This window comes from Hyla sarda, chromosome 12 (assembly GCF_029499605.1).
Source record: "Hyla sarda isolate aHylSar1 chromosome 12, aHylSar1.hap1, whole genome shotgun sequence".
NCBI classification, from domain to species: domain Eukaryota; kingdom Metazoa; phylum Chordata; class Amphibia; order Anura; family Hylidae; genus Hyla; species Hyla sarda.
The window spans coordinates 23,357,198-23,382,956 of record NC_079200.1 but is presented as its reverse complement, the minus strand read 5'-3'; the positions used below and the strand labels follow the sequence as shown (position 1 = coordinate 23,382,956).

General features: G+C 45.6%; 1 protein-coding gene across 8 annotated transcripts in view; it reads right to left on the bottom strand.

Moving 5' to 3' along the window:
* Positions 1–25,759, bottom strand: part of LOC130296955 (keratin, type I cytoskeletal 19-like) — a 64,493-nt gene that overhangs the window by 18,584 nt on the left and 20,150 nt on the right. For 2 of the 8 annotated variants that reach the window (XM_056549032.1, XM_056549034.1), the window contains exons 2-3: positions 13,068–13,197; positions 12,422–12,964 (exon numbers count right to left, since the gene is read on the bottom strand). In XM_056549032.1, the coding sequence (XP_056405007.1) occupies positions 12,422–12,829 (408 nt within the window). In that variant the 5' untranslated portion in view covers positions 12,830–12,964; positions 13,068–13,197. Of the gene's footprint in view, positions 1–12,421; positions 12,965–13,067; positions 13,198–18,499; positions 18,534–25,759 lie in introns of those variants that run through there. The other 6 variants (XM_056549029.1, XM_056549030.1, XM_056549033.1 and 3 more) reach the window with 5 other exon arrangements.

Genomic DNA, 25,759 nt, shown 5'->3' with positions numbered 1-25,759 from the left:
AGCGGTGGGCCCTTTACAAATAATTTCCGGGTTGGATTGACAGGCCAGGGGCACCGCGTAGGCACGCACGTCTGCTCCAAGCCTCTGTCTGACGTGTCACAGCCTCTGACCCCTGCAACGCGAGAGTGACACGAGCAGTAGCCTTCCCTGCATCCTCACACTGCAGCACCGCCGATCTCCAGGAAGGTAAGGAGATCGAGGATCGGGTGCTGGGGTGATGTAATATTAATGAGCAGGAGAATGAGGACAGGGAAAGGGGGGGGGGGGAATTGCATTGATGATGAGGTGGAGGGGTGTGCTGGGGGGTAGTTGCAATGATGAGGAGACTGAGGAAGGGGCTGGGGGGTTGCAATGATGAGGAGACTGAGGATGGGGCTGGGGGGCGGTTGCAATGATGAGGAGACTGAGGATGGGGTGGGGGAGAATGCGATGAGGAGGAGGAGGGGATGCTGGGGGGGGTGCAATGATGAGGAGGAGGGTGGAATGATGAGGAGACTGAGGATGGCATGTGTGTGGGGGTGCAATGATGATCATGAGGAGGAGGAGGAGGGTGGAATGATGAGGAGACTGAGTATGGGGTGTTGGGGGGGGGGATGGAATGATAATGAGGAGGAGGAGGGGAAGCTGGGGGGCGTGCAATGATGAGAAGACTGAGGATGGGGTGTGTGTGGGGGGGTGCAATGATGATGATGAGGAGGAGGGTGGAATGATGAGGAGACTGGGGATGGGGTGTGTGTGTGGGGGGGGGGGGGTGCAATGATGATCATGAGGAGGAGGAGGAGGGTGGAATGATGAGGAGACTGAGGATGGGGTGTTGGGGGGGAGTGGAATGATAATGAGGAGGAGGGGAAGCTGGGGGGCGTGCAATGATGAGGAGACTAAGGATGGGGTGTGTGGGGGGGGTGCAATGATGATGATAAGGAGGAGGGTGGAATGATGAGGAGACTCAGGATGGGGTGTGTGTGGGGGGGGGTGCAATGATGATGAGGACGAGGAGGGTGGAATGATGAGGAGACTGAGGATGGGGTATGGGGGGGTGCAATGATGATGATGATGAGGGTGGAATGATGAGGAGACTGAGGATGGGGTGGGGGGGTTCAATGATAATGATGAGGAGTCTGAGGATGAGGTGCGGGGGGGGGGGTTTGCAATGATGAGACTGAGGATGGGGGGGGGTTTGCAATGATGAGACTGAGGATGGGGGGCATAATATGGAGTGCAGGAGTGAAGAGCCAAGGATGGGTGGGGTGTATGGAGTGATGAGAATAGCGAGGATGTGGCGGAGGGGAGGGGGCATTGGGGTGATAAGCTAACCAAGCATGGGGTGTGGGTGTTGATAAGACAGAGGATGGGAAGAAGGGTATGCAGTGTATGGCAGTATTATATTTGGGGGGTAAAGTGTGTGGCAGTATTATATTCAGAGGGTACAGTGTGTGGCAGTATTATATTCAGAGGGTACAGTGGGTGGCAGTATTATATGCAGGGGGTACAGTGTGTGGCAGTATTATATTCAGAGGGTACAGTGTGTGGCAGCATTATATTCAGAGGGTACAATGTGTGGCAGTATTATGTTCAGACGTACAGTGTGTGGCAGTATTATATTCAGGGGTACAGTGTGTGGCAATATTATATTCAGGGGTACAGTGTGTGGCAGTATTATATTCAGGGGTACAGTGTGTGGCATTAATATATTTAGAGGGTACAGTGTGTGGCAGTATTCTATTCAGGAGGTACAGTGTATGGCAGTATTATATTAAGGGGGTACAGTATGTGGCAATAATATATTTAGAGGGTACAGTGCGTGGCAGTATTATATTCAGGGGGTACAGTGTGTGGTAATAATATATTTAGAGGGTACAGTGTATGGCAGTATTATATTCAGGGGGTACAGTGTGTGGAAATAATATATTTAGAGGGTACAGTGGTAGGCAGTATTATATTCAGGGGGTACAGTGTGTTGCAATAATATATATTTAGAGGGTACAGTGCGTGGCAGTATTATATTCAGGTGGTACAGTATTTGGCAGAATTATAATGTGTTATTATGAATATTGTCTTTATATAGAGGATGATGATCTGCTGACAATGTGAGGAGCCTATGATGTCTGGGCATCAGACTCTGCAGAGAAGATGGAGCTGGAAGAAGTCCTGGCGTCTGGACCAGATAAAGAAGGAAAGGAAAGACAACAGAGAAGACATCACTCAGGTCACTGATATAATTGTCTGTTCTCCTGACTGTCCCATCAGCTCTGGAGTCACTTGTAAGTTCCGTAGTGATAATGGGTGACCATTTACCCCATTCTGTGGCTCTGCAGCTGTTTCAAAACGGCAACTTCCTTAATTCCTGAGTCTCTTCAGACATGATGGGAGTTGCAGGTTAGCAACAGCTGGAGAGCCACTTGAACCGAGGGGATTGGTGGGGGTCCCAGCAGTCTGACCCCCACCATAAAAATGGGCTGCTTATTTTAAAATGCCCGGGCCTATTTTTGGTCCCAGTCCAGCCCTGCCTGTCAGTCACTTAAATCACTGTGTATTCTCCTGACTGTGTCCCATCAGTGCTGTAGTCACTGATATCTTTGTGCGTTTTAGTTTTATATATTATGTAAATATTTTCATATAAAGGCCCAGAAAAATTCTCAGCACCAGGCCCATGATGCTCTTAATCCGGCCCTGAGTATGTCTCTTTGAAATAGAAAAAAATATATATATATAATGCCGGAAAACCCCTTTTAAAACTTTCTTGTCTGAGGTTGAGGATAAACAGTGGATCCACACTTGCCCAAGGGTCCACATAAAACTGTAGCCAACACTGATCAACAATTTCAAGTGGTTGTTGGATATTACAAAAAGGTCTTCCTTTTTTTAGCATCAGTGCAGTTCTTGTCTACAATTTGATTCTGGTATTTCTTCAAGCCCCATTCATGCAATACTTATCACAACCTGTGGTCAACAGTGGTGTTTTGGTGACATCTTTTGTCTAATTTTGTTTTAAGTTCATATGTATTGTAACACTAGGGTTGACAATGGCTTAAAGGGGTACTCCACCCCTAGACATCTTATCCCCTATCCAAAGGATAGGGCATAAGATGTCTGATCTCCCTGCTTAACCCGGGGTTCATTTAGAGCGTCGAGTGCAGCTCCGGAAGGCTTGTGACATCATGGCCACGCCCCCTAAATGCAAGTCTCTGGGAGGGGGCGTGACATCAACACGCCCCTCCCATAGACTTGCATTGAGGGGGCGTGACCATGACATCACGAGTGGGCGTGACCGTGACATCATGAGCCTCCTCCCCGCAATGCCAGTTATCCGGCATGGAGCGCACCGGGTGTCTGGGGTGCCGTAGCCAAGATCAGCAGCGGGACCCCCACAATCAGACATCTTATCCCCTATACTTTGGATAGGGGATAAGATGTCTAGGGGCAGAGTACCCCTTTAAGTTCTGTTACTCCTGGCACTCACCGATATACCGAGTTTCTGTCCATGCCCAGCTCTTTCTCCCTGGCCACCTCCATGCTAGGATGCACTGGTCTACTGGGCCAGTCTCTATTTACTCAGTGACCATTCTTGGGAAGCAATCTGGTACCCTCTAGCATTGAAGTCCAGCTTTTACAACCTAGCTCGGGTTAAAAGGTGAACGCCTAGAGGGTATTTAAAGGGGTACTTTGCCCCTAGACATCTTATCCCCTATCCTAAGGATAGGGGATAAGATGTCAGATCCCAGGGTCCCGCTGCTGGGGACCCTCGGGATCTCGGCTGTGGCACCCCGCTATCATTACTGCACAGAGCAGACTCACTCCGTGCGTAATGACAGGCAATACAGGGGCCGGAGCATCGTGACTTCACGGCTCCGCCCCCTCGTGATGTAACGGTCCTCCCCTCAATTCAAGTCAATGGGAGGGGGCGTGGCAGCCATCACGCCCCTCCCATAGACTTGCATTAAGGGGGCGGGCTGTGACATCACGAGGGGCGGAGCCGGGACGTCACGATGCTCCGGCCCCTTTATCGCTGGTGATTACGCACGGAGCGAGTCTGCTCTGTGCAGTAATGATAGCGGGGTGCCACAGCCGAGATCCCGCGGGTCCCCAGCAGCGGGACCCCGACGATCTGACATCTTATCCCCTATCCTTAGGATGGGGGATAAGATGTCTAGGGTTGCAGTACCCCTTTCAGGTTTACTTTTGAGCGTGGCCCACAGCCAAATCAGTTTGGTAGCACAAGTCCACACCTATTGCCCCGTTACACAAATTTTTGCAGACTATGCTGGGGATTTTCGTTTGTAACTTTTAATTTTTTTTTAAACAAGAGTTCCTGCCAATAAATAGCACCTTGACTCAGATAGAAACAGAAGAATTATTGGTACTTGTGGAACTAGAGAAAGTACACAAGGAAGCGTGGAGTCTTACCATGACAACACAACACCAACCCCTGCCAAATAAAACTATATTTATATAATACACGAAATATTGGCAGACGGCTATTCAAGGCATGGTGCCCTTATCACCAAGGAAAATACAAATATAACTGTGTGGCTCCTGACAATAAACCATGTGGCTCATGACAATAATACTTTGTTACTTTTTCCATCGAGCGATCTACGGCAGGGCTGGGATGAGTTGTACATGGGCACGTTAATATTTCTCTAATTTTCATCTCACTGGAAGGTTTTTCCTCTGACAATGATCTTTTCACTGTGCCGGTTCCCTCCCTTAATCCCTCTGCTCTTTGAATTCTGCTTCCTTGTTATTTGACTGTGTTTGATCAAATATCAAAGTGCTGCCTATCCACCCCGCGGACCCGGTGTTACTCATGTAATGCTGATTCTATACCATGTCATCCTATATGGGAAAATACTACTGTATAGTCATTGAGGAATTGTTCCCAGGGATTGTATATGCAAAGACATCTTCGAAAACAGACTGTCATTGACGTAACCATTAAAGGGCTACTCCGCCCCTAGACATTTTTTCCCCTATCCAAAGGACTGCTTCAGCTGCCACCGGATAGCCGTTTATGGTGCCCCGTGTGGTCCGCTGACGATCACTTACCTGTCCTCGGGGCTCCGGCGCGTCCTCTACGGGATCCCCTCTTCGTCGTCATCACGTCGCTGCGCACGCCGTCCCGTCATCCAATAGGAGCGGCGTGCGTAGCGACTTGATGGCGGTGACGGAGAGAGAGGATGCCGGAGAAGCAGAGGCCTTGCCGGAGCGTCGGGGACACCTCGGGGACGCGGCGACAGCGATGGAAGGCGACATCCAGGGCAGCGGTGATGAGCGGTGATGTTCCGGAGCGGCGGGGACAGGTGAGTACAACTTCCTCTACCAGTGGTCTTCAACCTGCGGACCTCCAGATGTTGCAAAACTACAACTCCCATCATGCCCGGACAGCCGTTGGCTGTCCGGGCATGCTGGGTGTTGTAGTTTTGCAACATCTGGAGGTCCGCAGGTTGTAGACCACTGTCCTATACTTTACATTGCACGGATCCCTCAACATACGATGGTTGAACAAACGATGGTCCATTTGGAACGGATTACCATCGTATGTTAAGGGACCACTGTAATCTTCCTAAAAAGGTCTTTTGGAAATAATTTGGTAGCTCTTACATGTCCATGTTTCCATGAAAATAAAAATAAAAATTCTCCTGCCAAATGCAAATGTGTTTCTTTGTATCCTCTTATCCTTTTGTGATGTTTTTGGAGATCACAAAGATGTAGCTGAAGATTAAGGTGCTGGAATCAATCCATTCCTAGAAGCCTGCGCAATGTCAAATTTAAAGGGGTACTCCACTGGAAACACATTTTTTGAAAATCAACTGGTGCCAGAAAGTTAAACAGATTTGTAAATCACTTCTATTTAAAAAATATTAACCCTTTCAGTACTTATCAGCTGCTGTATGATCCACATGAAGTTCTTTTCTTTTTGAATTTCTTTTCTGTCTGACCACAGTGCTCTCTGCTGACACCTCTGCCCAGGTCAGGAACTGTCCAGAGCAGGATAGGTTTTCTATGGGGATTTGCTCCTACTCTGGAAAGTTCCTAAAATGGACAGAGTTGTCAGCAGAGAGCACTGGGGTCAGACAGAAAGGAATATCAAAAATAAAAGAATTTCCTTTGGAGCATACAGCAGCTTATAAGTACTGTTTAACTTTCCGGCACCAGTTAAATATTTCAGGGGAGTACCCCTTTATGGTCTGAATTTCAAAAAGTTCCAAGCTAGGATCATATATATTGATAATTAGTGTTGGGCACGAATATTCACAATGCGAATATTTATCGTGAATATAGCGCAAAATATTTGCAATTACGAATATTCACATTTTTTTTCAAAGTACACATCACAGTGATCATCTCTCCCTGCTTCCAGCTTGTGGTGTAAACAAGGCTCCAATACTAGTTACTGTGTCAGAATGGCAGGCGCCCGAAATGCGCATATGCAAATATTCGCATATGTGGAATATTCGCATATGCAAATGTTCACGCATATTGATCCCTCCCTTCTTTTAGCTCTTTTATCATGCGATATTGCGCATGCGCATGCAAATTTTATTGTGAATGCATATGCGCATGCAAATTTGATGGCACATAGTAAAAAAAAAGGGCGCAAATATTGCCAATATGCGAATTTTGCTAATATATGATGAATATTCGTCCATATATTCACGAAATATTGTGAATTTGAATATGGCCTATGCCGCTCAACACTATTGATAATGGCCGGCATTTATCATTGTAGGTGTAAATGAAGCATTTATCATTGTAGGTGTAAGTGAAGCATTTATCATTGTAGGTGTAAGTGAAGCATTTATCCTTGTAGGTGTAAGTGAAGCATTTATCATTGTAGGTGTAAGTGAAGCATTTATCATTGTAGGTGTAAGTGAAGCATTTATCCTTGTAGGTGTAAGTGAAGCATTTATCCTTGTAGGTGTAAGTGAAGCATTTATCATTGTAGGTGTAAGTGAAGCATTTATCATTGTAGGTGTAAGTGAAGCATTTATCATTGTAGGTGTAAGTGAATATTTTTTTTACACTTTTTTTTTTTTGTATGCTGGTAATGTATAGGAGCGCCAAATGTATTAATTGGTCACAGAGCATTTGATACATTTTGTGCAGGTCACATTTTCTGAAATTTCTCTCTTCACATACACCAAAAAGCTAAGCTAAGTCTGGGCTGGTGTCATTTTAGAGACTTTTCAGTGGCTTTGCGCCTTTTTTGCGCCTTTTCACAAAAAGGTGCAGTTCATAAATCCCTTCCATATCATGTGTATTGCCAAAATCAGTGGATTGCAACTCAAAATCAGCAGAAATGTGTAAACCAAAAGGTGCAAAAAAGGCGCAAATAAACCCTGCTTGCAACTTTTTTGCGCCTTTTTTAGACACAAAAAACTAAAGACAATCTATAGACAATGATAAATGTCGGCCAATGTATGTTATGCACTGAACTGCACTACTATCTCTGGGTCAGAGGTTTACATAGGTGTGTACAGGAAGTTATATAAAGTAGGTGACCTCATCATCAGTTTTCCTAACCATATAAGGTTACAGAGGATTGAAGAAGAGGGTGCGACTCTCTGGTGTGCAGGGACACAGGTCATATTGGAATTAATATATTTTTCCCTGATGTCACATGTGTGTTGAGCGTTTACAGAAGTCTCCGTATTAGCACATTGTACAGCGTAAGGACTGTCAGGATTTCTGAGAAATTTAGACCAAATCAATAGTGTGCAGTTATCTAGTATAGGTTGGGTCGGGTGTGAGAGTGAATTTGTTAATTTTGACGTTATCAAGCAAATATATGAATAAAGGTTTTTAGCAGTCCAGATCATTGGCTATAAATATCAAAGGGGTAATAGAGTCAACTAGACTTGTTTAGAATGTTTAGAAATCTTTAGGTTTGTTCAGCATCCTATAAAGTGGGGGGCTACATTTTCAATAATTCTAAATTACTTAAAGGGGTACTCCGCCGCTAAGACATCTTATCCGCTACCAAGGATAGGGGATAAGATGCCTGATCGCGGGGGTCCCGCCGCTGGGGACCCCAGTGATCTTCCACGCCGCACCCTGTTAGAATCAGCCCCCGGAACGTACTCGCTCCGGGTCTTATTACTGGCGATCACGGGGATGGATCATAGTGATGTCACAACTCCGCCCCCGGGTGACGTCACTCTCCGCCCCCTCAATGCAAGCCTATGGAGGGGGCGTGACAGCTGTCACGCCCCCTCCATAGACTTGCATCGAGGGGGCGGAGAGTGATGTCACACAGTGGCGGAGCCGTGATTTCACTATGCTCCGTCTCCGTGACAGCCAGTAATCAGACTCGGAGAAGGCGTGCTGATTCTAATGGGGTGCGACGTGGAAGATCATGGGGGTCCCCAGCGGTGGGACCCCCGCGATCAGGCATCTTATCCCCTATTCTTTGGATAGGGGATAAGATGACTTAGCGCCGGAGTACCCCTTTAATTTTCATTGGTTGGCTTAAAATGTTTTCCAGGGCAGGGACTAGTCCTGCATATTCATTGGAATGGGGCTTAGCTCCGGTCTCAGGCAGAGCCACAAAGAGGACACCAGGTCAGGATTTTTATTGAACTGACTGTTGCACTCCCATGACTTTTGTGCTCCACCCATTTTAATGGTCGATGGTGGTTCTGGTCACCACTTGGTACACAAAGATTGTTAAAGGGGAACTCTGGTGGAAACAAGTGGGAAACAAATGTTTTCAAATCAACTGGTGCCAGAAAGTTAAACAGATTTGTAAATTACTTCTATTTCTAAATCTTAATCCTTCCAGTACTTATCAGCTGCTGTATGCTACAGATAAATTTGTGAAGTTCTTTCCAGTCTGACCACATTGCTCTCTGCTGACACCTCTGTCCCTGTCAGGAACTGTCCAGAGTAGAAGCAAATCCCCATAGATAACCTCTCCTGCTCTGGACAGTTCCTGACATGGACAGAGGTGTCAGCAGAGAGTACTGTTGTCAGACTGGAAAGAGAACGTCACAAATTTCTCTGTAGTATACAGCAGCTGATAAGTACTGGAAGGGTTAAGATTTTTAAATAGAAGTAATATTCAAATCTGTTAACTTTCTGGCACCGGTTGATTTGAAAACATTTTTGTCCACCGGAGTACCCCTTTAAAACCTGGAAATCATACACATGTTCTGCTATATCACTGGGACATTTGGATCCAGTTGTTATTTTAATTTTTGCAGGATTTTTATAGACTTCGTAAGAAGCTGACAGATCACAAAAATATGAGGCTCAGGGCAGTAGTAAGTTGGCACTTTTATGAGCCAGGTTTTCATCATCAGTATGGCCCTTTAATGCTTTTTTGCATCTATCTTGGGCCATTTTCATAAGTGATTGCCTTTATTTAGTGTTTTGTCTTCAGTTTACCCCTTGATGATCCCAAGGCCACCTGGGTGAAATGCGTAGGGACTTAAAGTTTTTCTATTGTACCTATTGTATATAATTGGCTTTGAGATTTACACTGTATAGGATTTTCTACTTTCTACTGTTAAATATGTTATTGGCTATTATTTGAATTTCTTCAGTTTAGAGTGTGGTCATCATTCTTATAGCTCCATGCTCTTTTCAATTGGGAAAAAAAATTGTACAAGCCTGGTAAATTGGTTTTGTAGGATCTGATGATGAAAACAAAATCTTATAGACTGTTATATAAACTCATATTCTATCATAATTACATGATATGGTAATTCCGTAACAGCTTGGGTATTACTATGACATTATTACTAAGACATTTTTACGCCATTGCTTTCGATTGTGTGTCATGTGACTACCATAGCCATCTAATCTGTTCTGATTAGCAAATATTGGTCGTAGCCAACAGGTTTATGGCTGATAAACAAATATTCCCCAATATTCCTGCAATAAATGATCTATTTCTATCACAGGTCAGTGCCAAGATTGCCACGTGGTAAGAATTATCATATAGTAAATCTCCTCCACTAGGATCCTATCCAAACTATTGTCTATGTTGCCTAAATCTTTCAGCCAAATATAAAGACTGAGCCTTCCGTTAGGTCAGATATAGAGTCTTGTATCATTCAAGAAGCATATATTAGCAAAAGTGTAGCTATTGGCCTGTTGGGCCCATATTGGGGGCAGCACCAACAAACACAGGGCTAAGGGGGGGATCTATATCTGTGCCTAAGCTGAACAAAAGCCTAACTACTCCTAAAGCAGTGATCTACAAACTGTGGCCCTCCAGCCAATAACTGTCTTGAAACAATAGTTTTGAACCAGTTGGCGGGCCACAGTTTGGAGGCCACTGGTCTAAAGGGATCCTTAGATTTAGGACATCTTGTCAAGAATGTATCAAGCCAAAATTAGAATGAGAAACAATTTTTTCCTTATCTTAGGACCATTGGCAACTATCTTGTAAGACTTTTTTATTTAAAGGGGTTATCCAGGAAAAAACTTATATATATATATATATATATATCAACTGGCTCCAGAAAGTTAAACAGATTTGTAAATGACTTCTATTAAAAAATCTTAATCCTTTCAGTACTTATGAGTTTCTGAAGATAAGGTTGTTCTTTTCTGTCTAAGTGCTCTCTGATGACACGTGTCTCGGGAACCGCCCAGTTTAGAAGCAAATCCCCATAGCAAACCTCTTCTAAACTGGGCGGTTCCCGAGACATGTGTCATCAGAGAGCACTTAGACAGAAAAGAACAACCTTAACTTCAGAAGATCATAAGTACTGAAAGGATTAAGATTTTTTAATAGAAGTAATTTACAAATCTGTTTAACTTTCTGGAGCCAGTTGATATACATAAAAAAGTTTTTTCCTGGAATACCTCTTTAACTTATTATGATTGATCATAACTATTGTATGATTGAAAAAGGCCATGAATCCATCTAGTTTGACCTTATTAAAGAAAAAGTAAAAAATAAATAAATAAAATTCTTACAAGGTAGTTGCCAATGGTCCTAAGATAAGGAAAAATGTTTTCTCATTCTAAATTTGGCTTCATACATTCTTGACAGGATGTCTTACATCTAAGGATCCCTTTAGATCAGTGGCCTCCAAACCCGCCGGCTGTTTCAAAACAATTGTTGGCCGTACGGCCACAGCTTGTAGACCACTGCTTTAGATCATTGGTCGCTTCAAGGAGGCATGGGCTAAAGTGCCTTCTACACAGGCCGATTATTGCTCCGTGTAAATGGCTCAGCGACCAACCAATGCCAAGTAGTTGGGTCATTTATAGGCTGAACTGGGATTGTAGGGCCACAGCAACAATCCAGCAATGGCTTGTGTGACCCTGGCCGCATAATCATTTACCATGTAAAACAAGAGGGAAGAGCGCTCCATATCGTAAAATCGCCACTGTAGGGTTCAGATTAACATGATAAAAAACCCTTACCAGAGGCGGTTGTGGGAACTTGCACACAACAATTGTCTACGTGGGTGAGGGAATAAGCCTGGTATGTAGCCTCCCCGACCTGAACGTAACATAACGGGAGAAGGACTTCTACAGGGCGGTAGGGGATGTGGGCGCTGACCAAGATCGGACACGTCCGGTAAGTAAAATAACTTTTTTTTTATTTTTCAAATGCAACGCGTTGCATTTGAAAAATAAAAAAAAGGTCTTTTACTTACCGGACGTGTCCGATCTTGGTCAACGTTGACATCCCCTACTGCCCTGTGGAAGTCCTTCTCCCATTGTGTTACCATGTAAAAGACGATAAACCAGCCACAAGAATTAGTCATAGGTCTCAAGTATAAAGAACCTTTAGGGGACTGGCCAAGGTAGAGGCATATGAGTGTTGGAAAATACATTTTTATACACTACTACTATGTGACACAACAACCTACATTATTTGGAACATTTGGGCAGAACATTGGGTGCATGACCACCATATTGTATGGCAACATGTACTTCAATGGATATACGGCATCAGTTATTCCAGTTATTCCCTTGTCTGTATGGGCTTTGTCTAGTATTGCTGTTTAAACCCATTTACTTTACTGGGGCTGAGCTGCAGTACCAGACACACCCTACAGCCAACAGTGGCGCTGCTTCTAGAAAATTAGCAGATTCTGTTTTCTAAACCCAAAAGAGAACCTTTAGTAAAACAGCTGTCCCTTCTTTCCAGGGTAGATCCTTACAAATAATAGCATAATTCTAAACCCCATTCTACTGCTGACAGCTCCGTTGTATTGCCAGTGATGAATTGCCTAAGTAATAATTTATGGTGTTTACTCGGCAACTACCGACAGCATTATGCCAGAATCAACATGACAGACATGAAAAGACGCTCTTTGTTACACCCTATGTACCTTTTGTTGCTCATGTATGGAGACCTGGGTGGGTGGATCATGTTGGCATTTTGATATGCCATTTTTTAAATTATTTTTAATTAATTTTTAAAATGGAATTTTATGAAATATTAATATCTCACCTGTTGTTTCAGCAGTTCAATTGCTTGGTAATATTTTTGATAGTCGGCAGACACAATGCCGGAGTTTTTGCCGTACCACTCCTTGATCCTCAGCTCTAACTCTCCATTAGCCTGCTCCAGGGACCGTACTTTATCCAGGTAAGTAGCCAGACGATCGTTCAGGTTCTGCATCGTCTCCTTCTCATTTCCAGCCAGTAGGACATCGCTGTTGGTCGTAATCTGGAAGCTGCTGCCATAGGAACCACCAAAGCCTGAAGCAGTTGAGATTTTGGTTCCATATCCACCAGCCCCACCGTAAACGCTTCCGGCATATTTGACGGGCACTGATCTGGTAAAGCTTGCGGCAGAAAATGCTGGGCTTCTGTCTACAGAACCCGATCTTGTGTAGATGACTTTGTTGTAGGACATGGTGAGGTTTGGGTTTCTGGCTAAGGCGTATGGACTGGAGAAGTGACTGACAACTGGAATAGAGTTCCTATGTGTAGAAATCCTTATATCCAAGAACTTCAGCTCCACCTCCTCCGTAAAAGCACAGCTCGACTGCTGATAAGAGAAGCATGAAGAACTGAGCAAATAAAACCTTTGAATCCCATAAAGCCCATGCCTTGCATTCAGATAATTGACAAATCTTAGAAAGCCATTATACCTTGTAATGTATCTACAGATCTTCAGAAGCTGAACAAATGACCTTCAGAACTTGACTTACATAAATTCTGCTTGGTGCTTTCCCGCCATAGGCCACGTCTTTCATTGTTCAATGTTTAGAATGGAAATTTCTACAAACACATAAAGAGTTTCCATCATATGTTTGAAAACATATTTTACACGTCAATTTAACTCTGAAAACCATCATGGGCCACAAGCTCTTATAGACTTACCGTATCTGGTTTCAGAATTGAGGTTAGACTTCTTTATAATCTATTTCTATAAAAGATTAGAAAAATATGGCGACTTTCTTCCAAAAATAGCACCATTCTTGTCCATTAGCTTTTTACTGTATTGCAGCTGCGACACATCAGTACTAAACACAGCCCATGGACAATAGCACAGCACTGTTTCTGGGGAAATAAAAGCAGCCATGTTTTTTAAAGGAGTACTCCAATGGAAAACAATTATTTTAAAATCAACTGGTGCCAAAAAGTTAAACAGATTTGTAAAGGACTTAATCCTTCCAGTACTAATCAGCTGCTGTATACTACAGAGAAAGTTCTTTTCTTTTTGAATTTCTTTTCTGTCTGACTACAGTGCTCTCTGCTGACACCTCTCACCAGAGCAGAATAGGTTTGCTATGGGGATTTGCTCCTGCTCTGGACAGTTCCTGACATGGACAGAGGTGTTGTCACGATTCGGCTTACAGGTTGTGGATCCTCTGTGTCAGCGAGGGATTGGCGTGGACCGTGCTGGTGGACCGGTTCTAAGAGGCTACTGGTATTCACCAGAGCCCGCCGCAAAGCGGGATGGTCTTGCTGCGGCAGTAGCAACCAGGTCGTATCCACTAGCAACGGCTCAACCTCGCTGACTGCTGAGAAGGCGTGGGACAGAAGGACTAGGCAGAGGCAAGGTCAGACGTAGCAGAAGGTCGGGGCAGGCGGCAAGGTTCGTAGTCAAGATGGATAGCAGGAGTTCAGGTAACACAGGCTTTGGACAACACTAAACGCTTTCACTGGCACAAGGCAACAAGATCCGGCAAGGAAGTGCAGGGGAAGTGAGGTAATATAGCCAGGGAGCAGGTGGAAGCCAATTAAGCTAATTGGGCCAGGCACCAATCATTGGTGCACTGGCCCTTTAAGTCTCAGAGAGCTGGCGCGCGCGCGCCCTAGAGAGCGGAGCCGCGCGCGCCAGCACATGACAGCAGGGGACCGGGACGGGTAAGTGACTTGGGATGCGATTCGCGAGCGGGCGCGTCCCGCTGTGCGAATCGCATCCCCGACGGCCAAGTCAGTGCAGCGCTCCCAGTCAGCGGGTCTGACCGGAGCGCTGCAGGGAGAGAGACGCCGTGAGCTCTCCGGGGAGGAGCGGGGACCCGGAGCGCTCGGCGTAACAGTACCCCCCCCCCCCCTTAGGTCTCCTCCTTTCTTTGTCCGGCAACTGCTTCCCATAGGATGAGGACACCGGGACTGATTGAAGGGTTTCCTCAAAGGCAGGCCGTACAGCAGGAGTGGGAATGGGGAGGGAGGGCAGGGGGTGAAACATGGCACGGGACAGGGTGTCACCAGGACGGGGGCCATGAGGAGGCAAGGCACAGTCCAGATAAGCCTTGGGGGGACCAGGTGTACGAGGAGGCACTGAGGCTTGCCTGACGGGACTGGGAGGGGGGGAGAGGCATTTCTTATGGCAAGCAGAGTCCCAGTTCCTGCTCTCCCCGGTGGTCCAGTCAAGGGTGGGAGAATGAAGCTGGAGCCATGGCAGACCGAGGAGGACCTCAGAGGTGCAGTTGGGAAGGACGAAAAATTCAATCCTTTCGTGGTGGGGTCCAATGCACATTAAGAGGGGTTTTGTGCGGTAACGCACGGTGCAATCCAATCTAACTCCGTTGACCGCGGAAATGTAGAGCGGCTTGACGAGACGGGTCACCGGGATGCAGAATTTATTCACCAAAGAATCCAAAATGAAATTCCCAGAGGCACCAGAGTCCAAGCAGGCCACGGCTGAGAGGGAGGAGTTGGCTGAAGGAGAAATCCGCACGGGCACCGTGAGACGTGGAGAAGCAGACTTTGAACCAAGAGACGCCACACCCACGTGAGCTGGGTGCGTGCGTGCGTTTCCCAGACGTGGAGGACGAATAGGGCAATCCACCAAGAAATGCTCGGTACTGGCACAGTACAGACAAAGATTTTCTTCCCTACGGCGATTCCTCTCTTCCTGGGTCAGGCGAGACCGATCCACTTGCATGGCCTCCTCGGCGGGAGGCCCAGGCGTAGATTGCAAAGGATACTGTGGGAGAGGTGCCCAGAGATCTAAGTCTTTTTCCTGGCGGAGCTCCTGATGTCTCTCAGAAAAACGCATGTCAATGCGGGTGGCCAAATGGATAAGTTCTTGCAGGTTGGCAGGAATCTCTCGTGCGGCCAGCACATCCTTGATGCTACTGGATAGGCCTTTTTTAAAGGTCGCGCAGAGAGCCTCGTTATTCCATGATAATTCGGAAGCAAGAGTACGAAATTGGATGGCGTACTCGCCCACTGAAGAATTACCCTGGACCAGGTTCAGCAGGGCAGTCTCGGCAGAAGAAGCTCGGGCTGGCTCCTCGAAGACACTACGGACCTCAGCGAAGAAGGACTGGACTGTGGCTGTGGCTGGATCATTGCGGTCCCAGAGCGGTGTGGCCCAAGACAAGGCCTTTCCTGAAAGAAGGCTCACTACGAACGCCACCTTAGAACGTTCTGTAGGAAACAAGTCCGACAACATCTCCATATGCAGGGAACACTGAGACAGAAATCCACGGCAGAGTCTAGAGTCCCCATCAAATTTGTCCGGCAGGGACAAGCGGAGGCTAGGAGCGGCCACTCGCTGCGGAGGAGGTGCAGGAGCTGGTGGAGGAGATGGTTGCTGCTGTAGCAGAGGCAGAAGTTGCTGTAACGTGGCGGTCAACTGCGACAATTGTTGGGCAATTTGCTGCGATTGCTGAGCGACCACCGTGGTAAGGTCAGCGAGACTTGGCAGCGGCACCTAAGCGGGATCCATGGCCGGATCTACTGTCACGATTCGGCTTACAGGTTGTGGATCCTCTGTGTCAGCGAGGGATTGGCGTGGACCGTGCTGGTGGACCGGTTCTAAGAGGCTACTGGTGTTCACCAGAGCCCGCCGCAAAGCGGGATGGTCTTGCTGCGGCAGTAGCAACCAGGTCGTATCCACTAGCAACGGCTCAACCTCGCTGACTGCTGAGAAGGCGTGGGACAGAAGGACTAGGCAGAGGCAAGGTCAGACGTAGCAGAAGGTCGGGGCAGGTGGCAAGGTTCGTAGTCAAGATAGCAGGAGTTCAGGTAACACAGGCTTTGGACAACACTAAACGCTTTCACTGGCACAAGGCAACAAGATCCGGCAAGGGAGTGCAGGGGAAGTGATGTGATATAGCCAGGGAGCAGGTGGATGCCAATTAAGCTAATTGAGCCAGGCACCAATCATTGGTGCACTGGCCCTTTAAGTCTCAGAGAGCTGGCGCGCGCGCGCCCTAGAGAGCGGAGCCGCGCGCGCCAGCACATGACAGCAGGGGACCGGGACGGGTAAGTGACTTGGGATGCGATTCGCGAGCGGGCGCGTCCCGCTGTGCGAATCGCATCCCCGACGGCCAAGTCAGTGCAGCGCTCCCGGTCAGCGGGTCTGACCGGAGCGCTGCAGGGAGAGAGACGCCGTGAGCGCTCCGGGGAGGAGCGGGGACCCGGAGCGCTCGGCGTAACAGGTGTCAGCCGAGAGCAATGTGGTCAGACAGAAAAGAAATTCAAAAAGAAAAGAACTTCTTCTGTTGTATACAGCAACTGATAAGTACTGGAAGGATTACAATTTTTAAATAGAAGTAATTTACAAATCTGCTTGGCATCAGTTGATTTAAAAAAATAAATAATGAATAATGTTTTCCACCGGTGTACCCATTTAACCTGTTGGGGACAGAGGGCGTACCTGTATGCCCTCAGCCCACCCCCTTTCTTAACGCGTCATAGCAGGTTGGGCCCAGCACCTAGCAACGGCCGGGGCCCGTGGCTGATCATGGTACCACGTGCTATTAACCCTTTAGACGCAGCGTTCAAAGTTGAACACCGCATCTAAAGTGAAAGTAATGCCGGTTAGCTCAGGGGGCTGTTTGGGATCGCCGCGGTGAAATCGCAGGATCCCAAACAGCTGTAGGAGAGCCTCCTCGCTGTCCGATCACCGAATGACTGCTCAGTGCCTGAGATCCAGGCATGAGCAGACAAGCGGCAGAATCATTAATCAATGGTTTCCTATGAGAAACCATTGATCAATGTAAAAGATCAGTGTGTGCAGTGTTATAGCCCCCTATGGGAGCTATAACATTGCAAAAAAAAGTGAAAATAAAAGTTAATAAAGATCATTTAACACCTCCCCTAATAAAAGTTTGAATCACCCCCCTTTTCCCATTTAAAAAAAAAAACAATGTAAATAACAATAAACATATGTGATATTGTCGCGTGCGTTAATGTCCGAATTATAAAAATATATTGTAAATTAATCTGCATGGTCAATGGCGTACGCGCAAAGAAATTCCAAAGTCCAAAATAGCATATTTTTGGTCTCTTTTATATCATGAAAAAATGAATAAAAAACAATCAAAAAGTCTAATCAATACAAAAATGGTCCCGCTAAAAACTTCAAATCACGGCGCAAAAAATGAGCCCTCATACCGCCCTGTACGCGGAAAAATAAAGTTATAGGGGTCAGAAGATGACATTTTTAAACGTATAAATTTTCCTGCACGTAGTTATGATTTTTTCCAGAAGTGCGACAAAATCAAACCTATATAAGTAGGGTATCATTTTAATCGTATGGACCTACAGAATAATGATAAGGCATAATTTTTACCAAAAAATGTACTGCGTAGAAATGGAAGCCCTCAAAAGTTACAAAATCGCGTTTTTTCTTCAATTTTGTCGCACAATGATTGTCTTTACCCTTTCGCCATAGATTTTTGGGTAAAATGACTGATATCCCTGCAAAGTAGAATCGTTGGTGCAAAAAATAAGCCATCATATGGATTTTTAGGTGCAAAATTGAAAGGGTTATGATTTTTAAAAGGTAAGTAGGAAAAAATGAAAGTGCGAAAACGGAAAAACCCTCCATCCCCAAGGGGTTAAACAGTTGAGATCAGAGTTATAGCAGCTTGCTTCATACTTCTCCATTGTATTTACCCAGGACATGTATGGCGGAATCAAATATCAAAGCAAATCCTACTTAAACTTGGTTCTTTTTTTTTTTTTTTTTTTTTTATATCCTAAAAAATATTGTCTAAAAAATTACTTTGCAAATAGTCTAGCTAAAAAAAATAAAAAAATAAAAAATAATAAAGTTGTATGTAAACAGCTCCTATGCAGATCTATGTGTCTCCATTGCTATAACCAATAAATATACCCTGGGTGTAATCTGATCCTGCTGATCCATGTGTCTTCTCGGTTTGAAACGTTCTTCTTAGTAATATACAGTTCCATGGGATTGTTTAGAGGGACACCAATCAGATCTTATAATCCAATGGTAAAGATCGGTTACAAATGTATGAGGACTTTGATGTTCAGCCTGGAGATAAGAAATAAGAAACTTATTCTTAAAAATGTCTTGAAGCGCCAAAAGCATAAAATTTTTCTTTAACTCCGATAGATCAGATCTGGTTGTCATTATCTATGTGTCACATCTGCACATTCCATACCTGATAGAAAATATTTTATTACACATCACTTCCAGAGAAGACGAACAAGCCGCTCCCGCCCACGCACATGACATCAATGATTATCCTAGAAGATCATCATGTAGTAACGTAAGCCCAGACACCGAACGTGAACTCAAGGGAGTGTTCCGACCTGCTTTGTACTGTACAGGAGGGTCTTCCCAGGGCCGAATTTATCAAGAAGGCAAATATGGCTTTTGTGCAGGGGCCACCAACCCCTAGAAACCTACGGTACCAGAGTAAGAGCTGTCAATGTTCATGTCCTACCAGTTGACGAGATGTCATCTTGTAGACTAGCATATCATAGTGCCAATATGTCCAACATTGCTATAAGTGTGTTCTAATACAAAGAGAGGTTCAAATATTTCCAATTTATTTATTATTTAGTATAATCTCATTTGTTCAAGCTGGACTCCAAGCGTTTTCCGTCAGCAGAGTTTGACAGGTAAGTATTTTCTATATCTGTGGGCCATTCCTTCATTTGATGGTTTGTAAGTGTTAGAGGACTTTGGGATGGCTAGGACATGTAGTCCCCACAGGCAAAGAGGCTGCTGATATTTCCCCTCACTAGAGAGGCTTCCCTAAAACTGACAACATTTCTCTCCTCTCAGTAGAGGTGCAGGCCCAAAGTAAGCACCTGCCTTTACTATGTGTGTGCATGTATATGCTTCGGCCTGTGGCTTTCATCCATGCCTGGTAAATTACAGTGTCAGTGCAAAATATGGCAAAACAGTACAAAACAACACAAAGGTACAAAAATACACACAAAATAAGGTGCAGATGGACAACACTCAGCCACAGAGGGATACTGCACATGTCTTCTACTTTTTTGTTTATTTTAATAAATCAGTGTGGTCAGAAAACTGCTATTTACTAAAGGCTTTTGATCTCCATAGTAAAAACATAAAAAGAAGTTTGTTAGCTCAAAATCATGCAACAAGCTTTAGACATTGTATAAATTATAAATATAAAATATTTATGTGAACCAGTCCTCAAAAGCACAGGGGAGAGAAAAAGGAAAAGACTAGTGGAGATGGGATCCAAGAAATGGTCTTTATTATATAAAAAGGATATATATGACCAATCGCCTAGCAGGGCCCTTGCTAAAGGCGAATGGCATATACTGGGTAAAAAAAATAGATATAATAAAAAATACAGAATATAGTAGGATTAAAATGAAATAAATATGATGGGTAAGTAGCACCAAAGAAAATTCATTAATTAAATATCTGCTGCATATATCAGGAGAAAACGTTCTCAGTCCATATAATTCATAGGGATATTTCAATGAAAAATCCACAAGAAATGTCCAGAATGAAAAGTCACAATTAGTTTGGGTGTGTCCGGAGTAACGGTATATATGGTAGTGAGTGTAGCGACAATAGCTACAATAGGAAATTCATGGACAGGTAATGCAGACAATGTGGCAAACACTGTCAGCGATGAAGATGTCAAGTCTCGGTGCACAGCACCACTCACCCTCCTTTGGAGTCCTCAGGTCCGGGCTGGCACGGCTGAGTCCGGCACTCTGGATATCAATGCCCGCCTGGGTGGTATGCTGGGTGAATGGCTGAATCTCCGGGGGTCCGAGTGTCCTGGGCTGGCACGGGAGGCGTCCGGCCTTGGGGAGGATGATGTCCAGGAGTAACTCTGCCGACCGGGGCTGTGAGTGGATGCAGGTAACAGGTGGTGCGGATTGCACGTATGAATAAGGTGCTAACAGCGCGCGTTCAGCAGTGGTCCCGGAATCGCGGGCATCCAGCTGTTGCAATTGGAATATGGCAGATACAGTCTATTTGAAGTGATATACACTTATGGATAAGGTGCAGATAATGGGCTAGATGCGTTTCAAGGCCGCGGGCCTTTTCTTCAGTAGCTATAGCTATAGCCAGCCCGGACCTGAGGACTCCAAAGGAGGGTGAGTGGTGCTGTGCACCGAGACTTGACATCTTCATCGCTGACAGCGTTTGCCACATTGTCTGCATTACCTGTCCATGAATTTCCTATTGTAGCTATTGTCGCTACACTCACTACCATATACCGTTACTCCGGACACACCCAAACTAATTGTGACTTTTCATTCTGGACATTTCTTGTGGATTTTTCATTGAAATATCCCTATGAATTATATGGACTGAGAACGTTTTCTCCTGATATATGCAGCAGATATTTAATTAATGAATTTTATTTGGTGCTACTTACCCATCATATTTATTTCATTTTAATCCTACTATATTCTGTATTTTTTATTATATCTATTTTTTTTACCCAGTATATGCCATTCGCCTTTAGCAAGGGCCCTGCTAGGCGATTGGTCATATATATCCTTTTTATATAATAAAGACCATTTCTTGGATCCCATCTCCACTAGTCTTTTCCTTTTTCTCTCCCCTGTGCTTTTGAGGACTGGTTCACATAAATATTTTATATTTATAATTTCTACATATTACATTAGGCCTTTTGGGTGAAGGCAACACCTTTAACCTCAAGCACATTATTTCTTTTATCCTAAGTGAGCTACACATATTTTACATAAGTTTAGACATTGTATAAATGGGCATCAATACCAAACCATGCTGGTTTCATACCTGTTGCTTGTTCCAAAATATTTAAAACAATCACTATGTTTGTTCTGTTTCAAGAGTCCAGGAGGTGGTGCTGAGTTGCTGAAGTGTCATGGCACACCTTCTTGCTCCACCTTCCTTAATGCACAGCTATTGGTGTTCATGGTGCATGCAGGGATTTGCAGACAAATCAAGGAAGAGTAGAGAGGCGAGGGGTATTGAGAAGGAGTGCAAAATTGTGGCACTTTAACAGGTAAGCACCACCTTCTGGACACTTGATATGGAATAAAGACTGCATATGAATTAAAGGGGTACTCCGGTGGGGAAAAAAAAATAATAATCAACTGGTGCCAGAAATTTAAACAGATTTGTAAATTACTTCTATTAAAAAATCTTTACCCTTCCAGTACTTTTTTAGCAGCTGTAAGCTACAGAGGAAATTCTTTTCTTTTTTAATTTCTTTTTTGTCTTGTCCACAGTGCTCTCTGCTGACACCTCTGTCCGTGTCAGGAACTGTCCAGAGCAGCAGAGGTTTGCAATGGGGATTTTCTCCTGCTCTGGACAGTTCCTGATACGGGCATCAGGTGTCAGCAGAGAGCACTGTGGACAAGACAAAAAAGAAATGAAAAAAGAAAAGATTTTCCTCTGTAGTATACAGCTGCTAAAAAGTACTGGAAGAGTAAACTTTTTTTTAATAGAAGTCATTTACAAATCTGTTTAACTTTCTGGCACCAGTTGATTTAAAAAAAAAAAAAAAATTTAAAAAATTCCATCGGAGTACCCCTTTAAATACTATATGGTTTTCTTCTAAAAGTTATTCATAAAAAATACGATTCAATCAAAAGATTAAAAAATAGACATAAAAGCTAATTTTATGAATGACATCCCAGGGACTTCCTGCAAGTCCCCCTATCATTGTCCTCAGTACTGCCTGTCCTGAAAGAGGCCAGAACTCCCATCACTGGATCATAGATCAGAACATTTTATTTGTATTTACCACTGATTCACCTTAATGATAATTTGCTTTGAATGATGGCAATTCATAAAGGTGTAGTTTATAATTTATGGTCATTGTACTATATGAGTGAATAAGTCTTATCTGAATAGAATTGGATCTCTGACAGCTTGGTATTGCCTCTTCAAAGCTAAGAGATAACTCTAGGGGCAATGACCGCTGTTTGACAGTTTGAAAATCCTCTAAACCATATGGCCGATCTCTGTCATATATGTTTAATTCCTCTTAAAGGGGTACTCCACCCCTAGACATCTTATCCCCTATCCAAAGGATAGGGGATAAGATGCCTGATCATGGAGTCCCGCCGCTGGTGACCCCCCGCAATATAGCATGCAGCACCCACCTGTATCTGCTTCCGGCAGCCCTGGAGGTTCTGGCTCCTGACCACGGGAATGGAAGATCGTGACGTCACGACTCCGCCCCCGTGTGATGTCACGCCCCCTCCTATAGACCTGTATTGAGGGGGGGCATGACATCACACTTCCGTTCCCGTGGTCGGGAGCCAGAACCTCCAGCGCTGCCGGAAGCAAATACAGTGGTCCCTCAAGTTACAAAATTAATTGGTTCCAGGACGACCATTGTATGTTGAAACCATTGTATGTAGAGACCAGAACTCTATGGAAACCTGGTAATTGGTTCTAAAGGCACCAAAATGTCATCCAAAAATAGGAAAAAGTGAGGATTAAAGATAAATAAGTAGATAACTAATAAAGATAAAGCAAATCCTTACATATAAAAGTAAGAAAGATCTGCTGGGAGTTGTAATCACTGTCTGTCAGTGTTTCCCAAGCAAGGAGCCTCCAGTTGTTGCAAAACTACAAATCCCAGCATGCCCAGACAGCCAAAGGCTGTCCGGGCATGCTGGGAGTTGTAGTTTTGCAACAGCTGGGGGCACCCTGCTTGGGAAACACTGGTCTATGTAGAGGACAGGAGCTTCTTCGGGGTCCTGTACAGTACAGGCAATGTCCTTGTCACGATTCGGCTGGCTGGAGGTGGATCCTCTGTGCCAGAGAGGGATTGGCGTGGACCGTGTTGGTGGACCGGTTCTAAGTTGCTACTGGTATTCACCAGAGCCCGCCGCAAAGCGGGATGGGCTTGCAGCGGCGGTAGCAACCAGGTCGTATCCACCAGCAACGGCTCAACCTCTCTGACTGCTGAAGATAGGCGCGGTACAAGGGAGTAGACAAGAGCAAGGTCGGACGTAGCAGAAGGTCAGGGCAGGCAGCAAGGATCGTAGTCAGGGGCAACGGCAGGAGGTCTGGAACACAGGCTAGGAACACACAAGGAAACACTTTCACTGGCACAATGGCAACAAGATCCGGCGAGGGAGTGCAGGGGAAGTGAGGTATAAGTAGGGAGTGCACAGGTGAACACACTAATTAAGCCTGCTGTGCCAATCAGTGGCGCAGTGGCCCTTTAAATTGCAGAGACCCGGCGCGCCCGCGCGCCCTAAGGAGCGGGGCCGCGCGTGCCGGGACAAGACCGACGGGGAACGGGTCAGGTACGGGAGCCGGGATGCGCATCGCGAGCGGGCGCCTCCCGCATCGCGAATCGCATCCCGGCTGAGAGAGATATTGCAGCGCACCCGGTCAGCAGGTCTGACCGGGGCGCTGCAAATGCGAGGATGTTGCGAGCGCTCCGGGGAGGAGCGGGGACCCGGAGCGCTCGGCGTAACAGTATCCCCCCCTTGGGTCTCCCCCTCTTCTTGGAGCCTGAGAACCAGAGGATAAGACTTTTGTCTAAGATGTTGTCCTCAGGTTCCCAGGATCTCTCTTCTGGGCCACAGCCTTCCCAATCCACCCCAAAAATTTTTTTTCCTCTGACCGTCTTGGAGGCTAGAATCTCCTTCACGGAGAAGACGTCAGAAGAACCGGAAACAGGAGTGGGAGAAACAAGTTTGGGAGAGAAGCGGTTAATGATGAGTGGTTTAAGGAGAGAGACATGGAAGGCATTGGGAATACGAAGAGAAGGAGGAAGAAGGAGTTTGTAAGAGACAGGGTTAATCTGGCACAAGACTTTGAAAGGACCAAGATAGCGTGGTCCCAGTTTGTAACTGGGGACACGAAAGCGGACATATTTAGCGGAGAGCCATACCTTGTCTCCGGGAGCAAAAATGGGGGGAGTTCTTCTTTTCATATCGGCAAATCTTTTCATCCGGGATGAAGCCTGTAAAAGAGAATTTTGGGTCTCTTTCCATATGGTGGAAAGATCACGAGTCACTTCATCCACAGCGGGCAAACCAGAGGGCAAGGGAGTAGGGAGGGGGGGAAGAGGGTGACGGCCGTACACCACGAAAAATGGGGACTTAGCAGAAGATTCGGAGATTCTGAAGTTGTATGAGAATTCGGCCCATGGTAGAAGATCTGCCCAGTCATCCTGGCGGGAGGAAACAAAATGCCGTAAATAGTCACCCAGGACCTGATTAATTCTTTCTACTTGCCCATTGGATTGGGGATGATAAGAAGAAGAGAAGTTTAATTTAATCTTGAGCTGTTTACAGAGGGCCCTCCAGAATTTAGACACGAATTGGACGCCTCTATCCGAGATGATATGCGTGGGCAAACCGTGAAGGCGAAAAATGTGTACAAAAAATTGCTTTGCCAACTGAGGCGCTGAAGGAAGACCAGGAAGAGGAATAAAATGTGCCATCTTGGAAAATCGATCAACGACCACCCAAACAACTGTGTTGCCACGGGATGAGGGCAAGTCTGTAATAAAGTCCATACCAATCTGTGACCAAGGCTGTTCGGGGACAGGCAGAGGATGAAGGAGGCCAGCAGGCTTCTGGCGAGGAGTCTTATCCCGGGCACAGACAGTACAGGCCCGCACAAAATCAACAACATCCGTCTCCAGAGTCGGCCACCAATAAAAACAAGAGATGAGTTGCAAGGATTTTTTGATGCCCGCATGGCCTGCGAGGTGGGAGGAGTGTCCCCATTTGAGAATCCCGAGACGCTGGCGTGGAGAAACGAAGGTCTTCCCTGGAGGAGTTTGCCTGATGGAGGCTGGAGAAGTGGAGATCAGACAGTCCGGAGGAATGATGTGTTGCGGAGAGAGCTCTACTTCAGAGGCATCCGAAGAACGAGAGAGGGCATCGGCCCTAATGTTCTTGTCGGCAGGGCGAAAATGAATTTCAAAGTTAAAACGGGCAAAGAACAACGACCACCTGGCCTGGCGAGGGTTCAGTCGTTGGGCAGACTGGAGATAGGAGAGATTCTTGTGATCAGTGTATATGATAACTGGAAATTTTGATCCCTCCAGCAGATGCCTCCATTCCTCAAGCGCCAATTTAATGGCCAGTAGTTCTCGATCCCCGATGGAGTAGTTTCTCTCCGCCGGAGAGAAGGTCCTAGAAAAAAAAACACAAGTAA